Source organism: Protopterus annectens, chromosome 6.part0, assembly GCF_019279795.1.
Source record: "Protopterus annectens isolate FY-2018-M chromosome 6.part0, PAN1.0, whole genome shotgun sequence".
NCBI lineage: Eukaryota > Metazoa > Chordata > Ceratodontiformes > Protopteridae > Protopterus > Protopterus annectens.
This window is the reverse complement of record NC_056737.1, coordinates 844732241-844748937: the sequence shown is the minus strand read 5'-3', so window position 1 is coordinate 844748937 and position 16697 is coordinate 844732241. Positions and strand designations below refer to the sequence as shown.

The 16697-nt window shown below is 38.4% G+C and overlaps 1 protein-coding gene across 1 annotated transcript in view; it reads left to right on the top strand.

Moving 5' to 3' along the window:
* Window positions 1-16697, top strand: part of LOC122804575 (tumor necrosis factor alpha-induced protein 2-like) — a 572021-nt gene that overhangs the window by 455259 nt on the left and 100065 nt on the right. The window contains exons 9-11 of the mRNA XM_044074523.1: window positions 1797-1895; window positions 4012-4132; window positions 4256-4378. Of these exons, the coding sequence (XP_043930458.1) occupies window positions 1797-1895; window positions 4012-4132; window positions 4256-4378 (343 nt within the window). The remainder of the gene's footprint in view (window positions 1-1796; window positions 1896-4011; window positions 4133-4255; window positions 4379-16697) is intronic.

Here is a 16697-nt window from a genome sequence, read left to right as displayed (position 1 = left end):
TTTGGATTAGTTTCTTCCACATTGTCACAGTCTAGGAACTTTCCCTAATGACATTCCTGTTTTTGATGCTTTAGGGTGCTGTTGTATATGAGGCAAAGGAACTGATAACAGCTTCCTGAAAAAAAATGCTTTAGCAGGTTTTACTTTTTTGTCACAGTTTTTATTACCTGATCGTAGGTACAGAACATGTTTTCCTCTGTCAAGCATATTGTTGTCATGAACTCTCTGTTTGCAGAAGCAGATATACTTTCTATCAAAGTTTACGTGAAACACTGAAACAGCAAGTCCAAAAAGAAAATTACGACTCTGGAAAAGATGTTTGCAACACAATGATTCAGTCTACATCAGGAAGAGTAAACCACAGTGTTCATCACCTGACAATAACAATGGCTGCGTGTTTTTCCCACAAGCCCATGAGTGCAGATAAATTAAAATAAAGGACTTATGCTTTACTGCACCCTAAGTGCATGGCAAAAGCTAGTTAGTAAAGTCTGCAGTAAGTTATTGGAATTGTTTTGTTGAAAGTTTATTCATTAAACTGTTAGTCCAGAAAAGTAGATTTTGAGTTGCCTGCTCTACAGACAAAAGCTCTCATTGATTGGAGTAACAGAGACTTGGAAACATGGAAACATGTTTGACATACTGAATGTTTCTGAATGTTTTCCTTTTTTATTTTATTTCAGAGTTAGCTTGTTTACGTTTGGAGTACTGGGATGAAACCTACCAAGTAATGACTAGAGCATTTTTTGTATTTCTTTATCAATTCCACTCATGTAATATGCACTTGTTAAATGAATGTTAACAATCTGAATGAATCTCTATCAAAAATGTCAACACCATTCAGTGTACATCTTGAAATGTTTTGATCCATAATTATCACGTTACAAAGATACAAAGAATGTCACAACATAACATTCTTTGGGGTGATCATAGATGAAGAATAAGGGTAGAAACTGTCCATGCTGCTAGTTAAAATTCTTAGGTAAGTCTGGAGACTAGGTAGAATTCTTAGGTAAGTCTGGAGACTAACTTTTCATTAATCTTCCCAACAGAATAACACAGTAGCACTAGTAAACATTTTGGTGACAGACACCAGCAGTGACTAAAGAGTCACTTATCATCCTTGCAATATCCTGTCAGGAATGAAAAATGTGAGAGCCAGTACTTGTCAGTTGGCCATTTTGTCAACCAGAAGTTGGTTGACTGAGTCAGTTTAGCATTTCTTTTTTTGTTTTGCTGGAGGGATGTTTCCTGTATTGATTGTACTTGGAATAACTTTGGATTGTTATAATAATAATGAAGTGTGGTGCATGTGAGCTTTGACTCACAAAAAAAAATACAGTTTTTCGTACGATTGAGTCTGACTTTTGATCATGTTCTTTTAGCAAGAACTCTATTCAGTTAAGCTTAATTTTGTGGCACATATCATGTATTAACAAAAAAACGCACATGCATACATCCATAAAAAGTGAGGTGCATTGACAGGAATGAAAATAGAATGGGCAGAGTTTATGAAAAAAACAAGGACAGAAATTGAATAGAAACAACACATAGGCCATAGTGTTGACAGCACAGTAATTATTTCAACAATGCCTTACATAGGCAGAAATAGGTTACATGTTATAGTAGTGTACATTGTTGTTTATAAACTGAATGAAACTCCAGTTTGTACAATGTTTGTTATCACCATTACTTCATGCTGGCTTCTTAACTAGAACACATTATTATAGTTTGTTACTGATTTGAAATTGTTTACCATTTTCTTATGAAATAATTGTATCCGTTTAATTTTTCAGCTACAAGAAGTCAGTGGAAACATTTGAAGAAAAGTGTGTCCATCAGAAAAACTACATACCAGTTATCTCTGCAAATGTTAATAACTGCTTCCACTTAAGGTAAAGTACTGACTTTCCTGAATTGTTTGATTTCATTTTCGTTAAAGGCATGCTATACAGTAAAGCCAAAAAAATTCTGATAAATTAACACAAAATCTTTTTTTCCCTCTTTACACCCCTAGCTATTTGTGCACACCATTTCTACTTTTGACATATTTATTCTTTTTGCAATTTCATCTCTCTAACATTGTTTCATGTAAGCTTCCAGTCTGCCATTTGTCTATGTATGGATCTACTTCACAAGCTTGAAGTTTTAAAATGTTGAACTGCAAATGCTAAGACCATAAGATCGAACTTTTGAAACTTCACAATTGTAATATTTTTTTTTTTACATTTTTGCAAGGGGGACAAGCCCCTCTGCACCTCCCACACCCCTGCTAAATAAAAATACCAACTCCGAGATCGCACTACAGTGAGGGAAATGGTAAATTTCCCATTCCACACGCTATGACAAACTCCATTCAGAACGCTTGAAGTTTCAAAACTTCGATCTTATGGCCTCGGCCATTTCCAGTTTGAAGTTTTTAAACTTTGAGCTTGTGAAGGGAATCCCCATATGCAGGGTTCTGGCACTGGCCTGAGGTTGTTCTGATTACTTTCTGTTCCAAGGATGGGTATGAATCTATGAATTTGATATGAGGTATGGAGTACTTTCAGACTTTTGAAATGTTATTGGGAGTCTTATGTGGTGGACAGGATTGAAAATGATAGAACAGGATACATCTGCTGCTTTTCAGTTGCATGAACTCAGGTAGTATATAATACCATAAAGCATTTAAGAACTAAGCTTTCTATCACATCAAGTATGCAAAAGAGCAAAGTCCCTGCACTAAGAAGATGCTTTTCACATAAAGAAAATGTGGTGTTACTTAAATTAACGTGCAACATATTTTTGCATGTCTCAGCTGTTTTCTTATATGAACAGGTAGACATACCTTGCCTGGAAGGGAGTACAGTAATGTGTTGCCAGTAGTATTTTTGCATTTTGAAGCTGTATTTTTCAATACATTAAAATGATTGTTACACTGTTTTGGTAAATTCGTTAAGAAGAAAAATCATTGCAATAAATGATACTATGCATATCCTTATAAATGATGCCATTTAGTTGTTATTTATGCACAGAAACGTTTGAGTGTAATTAAACACAACAGTGTACCATTACTGCATGCATTGCTTCATTTCACCATAGCAGTACTGTTCCTCACAAAGCAATTTCATTTCTCCCATGTGGTGCTTTTTGAGATGGTATGAGAGAGGTATTAGCTACTAACCAAAAGGCAAACTTATTAGGGAAGATATTTTTATAAAACTGAACAAAATGATTTCACCAAAATAATTTGTATGCATGGAAAAGAAGTATCTGAAAAGATGGGTTTATTGAATAGACTGAATGTGGGTACTGTATAAACAGAAATGCTGTACATGAAGAAAAAATTCATTTTGGAAATGTGGTTGGGGAAATTTACCATAAATGTGGTCAACAGTTTCATGATCACAAATACCTAGAGGTACATATAATGAAAGGTAGCATTTGCATCTGATACTGTAACTTAGAGGAGGACCTATAAGGTGGCAGGACTGCAGACTTATAAAGTGCTCTGGCAAGTTGATAAAGGTATGTTGAAGAGAAAGGCTGACTATGAAAAGCAATTTGCTCTGTTTAATTAAAGGGGAGTCTACAATAGTTTCATGAATTCAATTGGCTTGAATTAAAACTGTAGCTGATTATGATAATTTTACAATATTTTTATGAGAGCAAACCTCCCATACCCCATGGAACACTTCGCCTTTCATGCATCTTAATATAAGTACCTCCAGTATCACTGCAGCTAAGCAGTCTAGCAAAATCTTCCCTTCCAGTGACTCACTGGTTGATGATAAAATTCAATCATTTGACCAAAAAACAACTAATCAGACAGACAGTTTTCAGTTAGTTCACCTTACAGCTATAAAATAAGGCATTTTTTTCATTCTTGAGTTCCTATATAACGTTTACACATAACCATGTAATTTTATAACCTTCTGAAATTAATATTCAGATAGAGCAGTTGTTTACATTCCACTGAAATATAAGATTGCAGCTTTTCTGAATAATGTTGTTTTTTTTTTTTTTAAGGAGCTATATTGATAAATGCAAGACCGAGTATGGCATTGATGCCAAATATATGTCAAACATGATTCTGAAGGACATAGAAGAAAAAGGACTGAAACTGTTGTCTGAGCCTTTATTTTTGAAGGTACACTCTGAATTATGTATATGGAATCCAAAGGGAAAGAAATAGTCACAAATTGTCTTTACTTAGATTTGTATTCTGTTGTCTGGAAATATAACTTTACAAAAATATTTTCTTTTGTTATAGGAAAACTATACAAAACTTTTAAGTAATAAGTGGCAATCTGGTTCTGATTCCATGAATACGATCCTCACAACTACAGACCAGCACCTTCAGGATTTTAGTGGACTGAAAGCACCTGATCTTCAGGTATCATATAATTCATGCCTTATTATCTATTTATGTAGTGTAGTGTACATACCAAGCATCAAAGTGCATACCTGCAGGTATATTTGCGCTGGCATAGAGACTTAAGGCGGTGAGCTGTAGATGTTCTTCGTGTTTCACTGTTGCAGTCATTACATTTGAGTTATCCTGCTGACAGGTTGCCCTCAGTCGGCTTGAATTCCAAAGTCTTGGGTCCTGCATTGGCTGCTTTCGCCTCTTCCCTGATGTCAGGGGTATAAAGGATGCAGCCGACAACATTTTATTTAGTCTTTCTTGCCACGCGGTGCCCGAAGCAGAAGTAGTTCGCAAGTGCCGGTCGGCCGATGCCTGAGATTTTTGTGTTTAAATTTCAGATCCGAAGTCTTCATTAAAAGCTAAGTACCCCGTTGGGGAAATTTTTTTCTTGCTCCAGACTGATGTCAGAAAAAGTTAATAATTGTATTTCTTGTGGGAAGCAAATACCTCATAAGGACTTTCATTCTTAATGTATTCCTTTCCTAGGCCCTGACTACGATGTTGCAAGTTGTTGGTTTTGTGCTAGATTTAACCAACGCACTATTAAACGTCGGTAAGATTTTGCATTACACTATTTTGGGTGAAGATTTAATTATACAATGTTGTCAGATAGCCATCCGACTACCGGAGTTCACAAAAAATGAAAAGAAAAAGACAGGCAACCGAGGTCCATAACCGACGACGAAGCTTCTCCTAAGCAAGTCGCCAGTTCGCTGGTCCTCAGTGAGGCACTTTCACAGCCCCTGATGCCCGCCACTTTAAAGTCACAAGCCACTACCGACTCTCACGTGGAGTTGGCCAGGCCGCTGGAAACTCAAGGTATTGGAGCCTCGGAGATTATTCCCTCATATGGGTCTGGAGCCGCTGAGCAGGCATCAGCTTCTGAGGGTGTATTCAGACCCAAACAATTATACATTAAACTGACCTCAAAGACAAAGGCTAAAACACCTTTAAAGGCAAAGAAACAAGTTCATCAGTCACAAGGACAGGCCTCCATGCCCAAAAAAAACAGATGCTCAAAATGGCCGAAGACTTAATTACCTTGATCAGGGGTTCCCATCCCCCTCCTGATAAGAGGCCTAGGCAAGAGACAAGACTATGAATCTTCAGATCAGGTTTCCATTTCCTCTGATTCCTCTTCTGATCAGGAATATTCTCTTCCCCCTTATGAGGATTCTGATGCTGAAGAATCAGTTCCTTCAGCTTCTCCTCCTGAGGACTACTCTTTTGGTGAAACCTTGCATTCCATGAGGGAACACTTCCACTGGGAGAGCCAAGATTTTTCACAATCTAAGAAAAGGCTCAGAGACTTCCTTTTACTACCTCAACACAGGCCTCTAGGTATTCCATCTGTGTTAGACATTGTAGATGATGTGTTCTCGGAGTCTAGTCTGACCCCTGACTCCTTACCTCCAGCTCCTGTTAAGCCGGACAGATACTACAGGGCCCCTGACTCTCATAAATTCCTTTTCAAAAACCCTACTGCAAACCCAGAAACTATTTCTCAGGGTCCGAAAGGGGTCAAGGCTTCTACTGCAAAAAACTCTACCCCCTCTGACAGGGATTCTAGGGCACTGGATAGATGGGGAAAAAAGATTTACACATCTGCTACTTTGGCTATAAGGGCCTTAACTTGCCAGTTTCATATGCTCAAATATCAGCAATATATCATGACACTGCTTCAACAGAAAATTATGGCAAATTCTGAATGTGCAGAAAACAAAGAAATGCAGGATTTATTGCATGCAGCTGAACAAGTTGAAAAGCATACTTTGCAATGTGGGTTTGATTCTCTGGAGGCTGTTACGGGTTCAGTCATTAGGAGGCATGCTTGGTTAAAGGAACAAAATCTGCCTGACCATGTTAAAGCAAAATTATTAGATGCTCCTTTACAACATGATACCTTGTTTGGTGTTAAGGCAGAAGAGGTGTTAAAGAAAATGGAGGACAAAGCTAAATCTATGCAAACGGTCAAGGATTTCCTACAGGTACAGCCACCTAGATTTAGCAGACACTGGCCTACAAAGACTTGATCCTTTCCAGTCTCAAACAGACCTCAAAGGGGCAGATCCAGATGCCCTAGAGGCAGATCACAGCTGCAAGGTTCCTACAGGTCAAGGCAGTGGAGTGCCTCTACCTCTAAAGGTGGAGAAGACAAATCACAACCATACAGGAAACATTCCCAATGACTTCCCCCTGTCTGCACCAAGCACTTATCTTCTGGCAGCACCCTTAGGGGGAAAACTAGCACTTTATTCTCAAAATTGGCACCTTATAACTCAGGACAAATGGGTTCTAGACATAGTGTCACAAGGCTACAAGTTTCATTTCCATACCCTGCCAAGGGCAAACGGTTGGCCAGACCTGCCAAAAATTCAATGGACAGAGTCTCAAAAACAAGTTACAGCTCTCATGGACATGAGGGCTATTCAACAAGTGCCACAGCAAGAGCAGGGACAAGGATTTTACTCAAGACTGTTCTTGGTACCCAGAAAGGACAAAGCATGGAGACCAATACTGGACCTATCTATTCTAAACACTTTCCTGGATATACCAAAATTCAAGATGTTGACCTTACAGCAGCTCCTGCCCATGCTGGGCAGCAAGGCTTGACTTGTGACTTTAGACCTAAAAGAGGCATACCTGCATGTCCCAATCAGACAATCATGCAAAAGATACCTCAGATTCAAGGCTGGCTCAAAGCATTACCAATTCTCTGCACTGCCCTTTGGCTTATCTACTGCACCCAGGGTCTTCACAAAGTGCCTGGCACCAGTAATTGCTTACTGCAGACAAAGAGGAATAGAAATATACCCTTACTTGGATGACTGCCTCATACAAGCAGAGAACAAGGACATTATACTACAGCATCTGACTTTTGTGATAAAACCTTTAACATGCCTAGGGTACACAGTCAACAAAAAGAAATCAAAACTAGTACCCTCTCAAGAGATAATATTCCTGGGTGCAAGCTTAAATACAACTGGCTAGATGGCTTATCTCACTCCAGACAAACAAAGGCAACTGACTACCTATTTCAAGGAAATAGCAACAAAGGCCCAGTTATCTGCAAGAAAAATTCTGCAGGCTTTGGGCTTCATGAAATCGTGCATCTTACTAATTCCATATGCAAGACTGAATATGAGGAAACTTCAATGGTACCTAAAAAGTGTCTGGACACAACATTGCCACAGTCTGGAAACAATGATTACTCTAATTCCTTGCCTGCAACAGGAATTTTGATGGTGGGCAAAGGCTTGTCACCAAAACAAAGGACAGCCATTCTCACTACCCCCAGCCAGGCAGATCCTAACGACGGATGCATCAGATTATTCCTGGGGGGCACACATGGCAGGAAGAGGCATTCAGGGAACCTGGTCCACAAACCAAAAGCATCTGCATATCAATCAAAAAGAGATGCTAGCTGTTCAAAATGCCCTGACAGCCTTCAAGGGCCTACTTCATCCGGGACAACTACTGATAAAGACAGACAACACCATGGTCATGTGGTACATAAACAAGCAAGGGGGCACTCATTCTTATCCCCTGTGCAAACTAGCCATGGCCTTATGGGACACAGCATTGGCTTACCAAGTTCATTTGCAGCACAATTCCTGCCAGAAAAGGAAAATACTGTGGCAGACAAACTAAGCAGAAACCTCATGGATCCCCATGAGTGGAACTTGGATCCACAAGTCCTCAGCATGATAACAAAGAAATGGGGACACCCACACATAGATCTATTTGCCTCCCCTCAACACAATCAACTAAAAAGATTCTTAACAAGGACTTATCACAGACAAGCTTGGAAAGTGGACGCCTTATCTTTCAACTGGACAAACCGATCAGTATATGCCTTTCCTCCACTGCCTCTCCTCCCCAAAGTGCTCCTAAAGGTCAGGCAGGAAAAACAAAAAATGATTCTGATTGCTCCAGACTGGTCATGCCAGTACTGGTATCTGATCTTAAGGAACTTGTGCCAATGCCCAGCCTGGACCCTTACCTCAAAATACCTCATCTGCTGTCCCATCAAAACATTCAGATTCTGTACAGCCAACTCAGGACCCTAAACCTGGCAGCATGGTGGATAATGTAGCCATACAAACCACACCTCTCAATAAAGCTGTGATGGATGTCATTTTAGAAGCCAGAAGGCCTAGTACTAGAAAATCCTATGCTGGGAAATGGAAGAGATTTTGCACTTGGAACAAAGCTCAAGGAACTGCTACAGCTGTCCCAAATATTCCTCAGATTTTGCAATACTTAACTGAAATGCTGGACAAAGGCCTATCTTTCTCATCAATTAAAATCCATGCCTCTGCCATTTCGGCTCATTACAATACAGAGCCACCACTCTTTTCTCATTCTTTATTAAGGCAGTACCTCAGAGGAGCCAAGGAGAACGCCAACACCTGCATGGGACCTCAATTATGTCTTGGAAAAACTCACCTTACCTCCTTTTGAGCCAGCTGCTACTGTGTACATAAAGTTCTTATCTTGAAAAACAGCTCTGCTCCTAGCAATAACTTCTGCAAGACGAGTTTCAGAGCTACAGGCTCTCATGGCTATGGAACCCTTTATCATTTTCTATCCAGACAGGGTCTCTCTGCGAACAAACCCTACATTTATGCCTAATGTGGTAGCCAGTGTAGCCCTTAATCAAACAATTCATTTGCCAACTTTTTATCCAAATCCACAGAACAAGGGGGAGAAAATTCTGCATTCTTTGGACATACACAGACAACGTAGATTCTACTTGGACAAAACTAAAGTTTTCAGAAAGACAGAGCAATTACTAGTGGCATATGCCACAGCATCACAAGGAAAGGCTATCTCCAAGCAGACTATTTCAAAGTGAATAGGTCACTGCATTTGTTTCTGCTACTCACAGCATGGCCAACCAGTGCCTAAGGGCATTAGGCCACATTCAACCAGAGCTGCAGCCACTTCTGCAGCCTTTCTCAGGGGAATACCAACCAAAGACATTTTGGAGGCTGCTACTTGGAGTTCAGTGCATACCTTTACAAAACATTACAATCTGCCTCTTTACTCTAAATCCAGGGCAGGCTTTGCCACTGCAGTTCTGCAGGGCCTCAGCTCCTAATGCTGTTTAGCTCCAGCCCCCCAACCATAGCTTTGGGACTCAACCCAAATGTAATGACTGCAACAGTGAAACATGAAGAACATAGTACAGTTGTGTACACTTAACATAAATGTAGATGTTCGAGTGTATTCACTGTTGCAGTCCAGGTTACCCACCTGCCATCTCCCTTATTTTTGCTGGAACTTATCTTTACTTCTCTAATCGATACAACCTAGGGGGTGTATTTGCTTATAGATGAAGGTAAAGCTTATTTTGGTGCATGTATGTTTTATTTACATATTTTTAGCCTACCCTTTTGGGGGCACCTAACATCTGGGGCAAGAAAAACTAAATAAAATAGTGTCGGCTGCATCTTTTATACCTCTGATGACCTGACGTCAGGGAAGAGGTGACAGCAGCCAACGCAAGACCCAAGACTTTAGAATTGAGGCCGACTGAGGGCAACTTGCCAGCAGGATAACCCAAATGTAATGACGGCAACAGTGAATACACTCAAACATCTACATTTATGGTAAGTGTACACAACTGTACTTTCCAGTGGTACGTGGTTTAATGCCCTGATTTGTCTACTGAGTGTTCTTGAGCAAGAGCCTTGCTCCTGGATTGTCCCTGAAAAGGGAATGTGTGTCCAGTAAGCCTACTTGGTTAACAAATGGGAATTATTAATATTATTATTATTCTGCCTGGACAGATACTTTACCAAATGGACACTGTTACTAAAACTCTGTTTTCAGTTTGCAAACTGTACTTACTACAGCAGTATGCCCTGGCAAAGTATACACTTCAGGCATACTAATTAGCAAAACATAAATCCATCACAGTACCTTTTGAAGAAAGTAGAAAAACAGCTGTTGAAACTGCAGTGTTTTAAGGAGGAACTAACAGATTTCTAGATTGTTGCACAAAAATGCCATAGTTCCTCATATCTTATGATAGCCCACAATAGCCACACCTGATTTCCCACACACTGAAATGAATTGAACAATTCTATGTCCCATTTATTGTTCTGTGGGCATTTTGATAATACTATGCTTGTCAAGTCAACACCAGTTGAACCTGTAATCAGATGAAAGAATCAGCCCAAGCTTTCCCCAGGAACAATAAATAATAAGCATTTTTTCAGAGGGAGTCAAACCTTATTTAAAGATAGTAACTTCATAGTCAGGCTGCTGTGGAGAAAAATGAGAGGCTATAAATTATTTGAATTATTGCAGGCATACAAATGGAAACCACACCAGCCATGATTTCCTGTGAGGAACAATGCCTGTGAAGTTACAGATGGGGAGGTGCACATGATAGGTTGCAAACTAGTCAAAGCTGAACTTGAACAAAGGTATAAAGCCAGGCATTTCCTTTGGTCCAGAGTCACCTTGACATACCTCTCAACTGTACAGACTTTTGCAGAATGCCCAGATTTTTGTTTCATATTTTTTACCTGGTACTCATAAAATTGTGTTTTTCTATTAAATTATTATGAAATCTTTGAGTGCTGAAGTCAGAAAATAATGACAGACATTTGAGATTCAGTTTTCATACCTTTCAGAAAATTCATGATAATGCAAAACCTGTTATTCTATCAACTTTAGCACTGAGGAAGGGTAATACCCAAAAGCTATGCTTGGTAATAAATTATTTTTTATGTGTTTTTGAGCAGTCCTGGAGTTAGTTTTTCTTGTTATGCTATCAAATTTCTAAGTTTGTAAGAGCAATATTTAAAAATGGTCTCTATTTTGGGGCATTTGTACCCCAATTATTTACAGCTTTGTCCAGATTTCTTGCTGTAAGAGGTTGAGAGCTATGCACCTTGATAATGTTCTTTTTCCCACTGACAGAGGTTACTGTATCTTAGTTATCATTCGCCATCAATTAATTGGTTCCTTCTCAGCTGTCTCAGAAGGGCAAAACTATTAGGTTCCCCTTGGTAATTATAACAAACTGCTGTATCCTTTGTTGTCCCATACAATGGACAGAAACTAGAAAGTGTTCAAAATCAGTCTCTGTCTTTTTGACAATTACTGTTGAATGCTGCTTTATTTTATGGATCTCTCTCTTGGAAAGTCCAAGTCAGTACTTGCAAAGCATTTTATAGTTTTGCATACTGGTATGCCTCTAGCATTTCGTGCATAGTGCTTCTGAGTGAATTCATCCCCAGTTTTAAGGACACTTTACCTCTTTTATGATATAACCGCTCTAATTTGCATTTGCATGTGTAGAGACAAATAATCTATAATTTCAGTGAACATCATATGGTAATGCTAAATGTGTATCAGGATATGTCAGTTCAGAAAACTATAAAATCGACAGTAAAAAGTGGCAGGACCAAGAAACGGCAACTAGTCCAACTTTATTCACTAAAACAACCACAATTTGCGCTTTCATCTGTGATAAACAGACTTCATCAGATGAAATACACTTGAATACTCCACCATATTTAAAACACATCCCATCATCATGTGACTTCCAATGTATCACATTTAAAGAGCCCACACACAATCATAAGTATTGTATAATGCATCACATAATTCTAACAGAACCACTTAAAAGCATACTTAGAAAAGATGAAAAAAAAGGAAACAGCCATTAAAATAATTATTAACAATATATAATATATATATATACATATACATACATATATAAAAACACTCATCTCTGAAAAGCTTTAAGCTTTAAAACTGGCTGAACAGATATCAATTCATTTAAGCCTAGACTCACACTTTTCATTACATTTCAATTGCTACAGCAGTTTCTTTTTATCCAAATGCATCTCCAAAGGACCACACCTGGATTTTCAATCAACTTTTCCAAAACAACAAAGTTAAAACAATATGTAGGATGCAGTTTAATGTGCCTATCCAAAGCATTTATTTCTTGTGCTTTAGAAATAGCATACACATGTTCCCTTATCCTATCTTTTAATGCCCTTTCTGTCAGGCCCACATAAAAAGCAATGCAAAACTCATATAGGGATGCATACACCACTCTTTCTCTATTGCAGTTATAATTACCTTGCATTTGATACGTCTTCCCATTGATAACAAATGTGTGGGTACATTTTGTATATGGATAAGCTCTACAAAACCCATATCTTTTCATAGTAAAGTCTTGATTGCCTGAGGAAGAAATAATAGGCATTTCCAGGAAATCTTTTAAGTTTTTACCTCTCCTGAAAAATATTGTTGGCTTGTCTCCTAACTTCCTAGCCAACTCACGATGTACATATATATATATATATATATATATCTATATCTATCTATATATATATATATATATATATATATATATATATATGGTTCTCCTTCACAAGATCAAATATATGAATACTAAACTCATACGCCCGAGCCCAAAATCTTGAGTATTCATATACTCGAAATTGTGAAGGGGCACAAAAGGAAAGTAAAAAACACTTTTTCTAATATTTTTGCAGGCTGCACCCCCCACACCCCCTACTTAAGTATACCAACTCCGAGATCGCACTACAGCAAAGGAGATAGAAATGTACCATTATTATGTATAAGCGCACAACGGGGCACTTTCCATTCCTCCGCTGAAGTGCGGTCATGAAATCTGCACATTAAGGAAGGAATAGTACAGGGGGATCCAGCCCCCTACAAAAAGGTAAGTAAAACCCTTAATCTAATTTTTTACACTACATTTTACAATTTCGAGTTACTGAAACTCGAGATTTTGAACTCGATCTTATGAGTTTTGAGCTTTCAGTAATTCGATCTTGTGAAGGAGAACCATATATATATATATATATATATATATATATATATATATATATATATATATATATATATATATATATATATATATATATATCAATCAGCCTACTTCATTTGCCCTAGCTTCCAACTGACTGACACCCATTTGCCCAAGACCAAATGACTGACATTTCATTTAACCGACACTTCATTTGACTGACAAGTATTATTGGCAAGTAAATGGAATATGTCCCCTTCCCCACTGTAGTGTGACCCTGGAGTTAGAATATATAGTTAGGGGGTGTGGGAGGCACAGCCCCCCCACAATGGGGGGGTGTGGTGGGCGTAGCCCCCACTTAATTTCATATGGTGGTGCTGCGGTAGCGTTGTTGCCTCACAGTAAGACACTGTCCGGTTTGATTCTCAGCTAGAGCGTCTTCTTCGTGGAGACATGCGTGAATGGGTGTACCTTCGTTGAAGGTTGTGCATCAGGGCTGGTAACTCGGCATGTAAAAATCAACTACCGATCATTAGCGGACCAGAGTTCCGCTGTGGCGACCCCTAACCGGTAAAAGCCGAAAGACACAACAAAAAAAATTGCTTAGTAAAACCAAAGTACGTGGGGGGGCTTTGCCCCACCACACCCCCACATCCTCCCTAACTATATATTCTATCTCCATGGTCGCACTACAGTGGGGAAGGGGACATATTCCATTTACTTGCCAATAATACTTGTCAGTCAAATGAAGTGTCGGTCAAATGAAATTTCAGTCAAATGGGGTCGGGCGAACGGGTGTTAGTCAATTGGACGTTAAGGCAAATGAAGTAGACCCACATATATATATATATATATATATATATATATATATATATATATGTGTGTGTGTGTGTGTCTGTGTGTGTGTGTGTGTGTGTGTGTGTGTGTGTGTGTGTGTGTGTGTGTGTGTGTGTGTGTGTCTGTGTGCACATCTACCGAGGTTAGTCTAAGCTTTAGTAGGTTGTGAAAAAAAAATAGACAGCTGAACATGCACACTCCAAAGAACAAACACAGACTGTGCAAAACAATACTACTGTCTTTTGCAGGAAGGCAAATTCCCCTGCACCTCCTACTAGTTACATATACTAACTCAAAGATCGCACAATCCCCTGGGTAGGGGCAAAACAGATATCAACATTTGGGAGTTTTCATTATAAAAAGCACTCCCGTATGTGTGTGTGTGTGTGTGTGTGTGTGTGTGTGTGTGTGTGTGTGTGTGTGTGTGTGTGTGCATATATATATATATATATATATATATATCTGTGTGTGTGTGTGTGTGTGTGTGTGTGTGTGTGTGTGTGTATGTGTGTATGTATTGGAATACTGGTTTGTCAAGAATAGGTTTAGTCAATATCTGTTAGATGACAAAATTTAGGCAGTTACACAGATATTTGACAGGTGTGTGAGATTGCATAATTCTCCAGGTTGGAAAATATGTCCTTTCTCAGACACTGAGTGATTTCATAGGTTTATAGGTTCATAGTTTAGTACTAAGCTAACTGCCCTTGCGAGCCATTTTAAGCCTAGCCAATTATCCCTTGTGAGACTCAAACCCTGCACCTTGTGTTTGTAAGGCAAACACCTTACCCATTAAGCCACCCTCCCAACCCCATTTCAAAGTTAGCATATATAATTAGCAGGGGATTTTTTTAATCTTTTTCTTACTTTTATTTTTGCATGCATGCGGCTACTGCTTGGTGCATGTCTAGTAGCTTGTCATTGTTTTCTGGTCGCCATTGTGAACATCAATATTTGGGTGTTTTGAACATAGCCAATCCACCCATACATACATGCATACATATGTACACACATTGGCTTCTTATTGAAATTCCGGCAACTTAAATATACCAACTCCGAGATCGCACTACAACTACGACAAGGGAAATCTCCCGGTCCGCGCTGTATGCCAATCTCCGTTCAATATTTCGAAGTATTAAAACTTTGAACATATATGATCCTCAGTCATATGAGATTCAAAGTTTCAAAGTTTTAAGCTTCGAAATTCTGAATGGAATCCACACACACACACACACACACACACACATATATATCTTATATATATATATATATATATATATATATATATGTGTGTGTGTGTGTGTGTGTGTTATCTGTGTGTGTTTGTATAGGGTGAAGTATTTTTTTTAGTGAAATATTCAAAAGTTGACCATATCTAAACAATCCTACCTTGGCTTGTGATTTACTGTGTAGTTGACTGGTAAAAGAAATTTTATTTGAATTTATATTTTATTTGTTATTACTGTTTTTCACTGCTAGTAGCCAGGAAGCGATAGCTTGTTAACAAGATTTAATTTGATTCATATTTTGTTGTTTTACCTTTAATTTCACTGTTGGTTGTTAGAAAGGGAAATGTTTTAGACAGGTAAGCTGTAGCCAGCCCAAAGGCCTAGATAGCTACAAATTCACACAGACTGCAGAGAGGGAAATCCCGAGCAAATCTAAACAATCCTACTTTGGTTTGTGATTTATTGATCTTTACTGTTAAAAAGAAGTGCGACTGCGTGCGATAGTGAGCAGAAGCTACTGTGCACCTTTGCCTGGGAAGTAAAGGAATTATTGTTTTAGTCTAGCTTACAAACTTATACAGTCAGAACAACTTTACTGTACTTTAGTATTTAGTTGTATATTGTGATTTTTGTCATAGAAGATCACTTAAGTTCTCTTTGAATTCTGTGGTTACTGATGTTGATTATTCTTTTATTTTATAATGCTTTATTCGTTTGAAGCTGAATAAGGATTCCTTAAATGAGTATGCAATTAATGATTTGTTAATGCACAAATATCTTGTACAGTGTAATAAATACTATGCATATTTAAAGGTAACAGCTGATACTGGTGATCTGCGTTCCTCGTGTCAAAAGCTTGATGATTTGCTTATCATCGTTAGAACTAAATCTAGTCTTAATGATGTTGATTGCACTTGTGCAATTGGCATGGCTTGGAGAACTGTTGTTTCATATATTAATGACTGGACTAATGAATTAAATAATGTTAGGCAAAGAACAAATATAACACATTTAGGAAATGATGCATTTATCGTCTGCAAAGATCATTCAATCCCTACGAAACAAGAAGATGCCCCTGACAGCTTTGGAATTCTGGATGCAGGTATTCATCATTCTGAGGATTCGGTTTGTTTAGAAGGAAAGAAAAAAGAAAGAAAAGAAGAAGTTCACAATAAATAAGGAAGAAAAAGAAACTGATAAATGTCTATAAAGTAAAGAGAATATGTACTAAAAGCACACTGCTTTGTTATGTAAGTTAAGTTACAGGGAATGATAATATTTTTCCTTCAGAAAACCTTCAGTCTACAGAAAAAGGCATCAGTTTTCCAAAAGAGAAGGTAGAAAAAAGAGGTAAGGGGCAGGTGAAAAGGAAGAAATCAAAACCGAACGTGGAAGACTGAATAACTTTACTGTA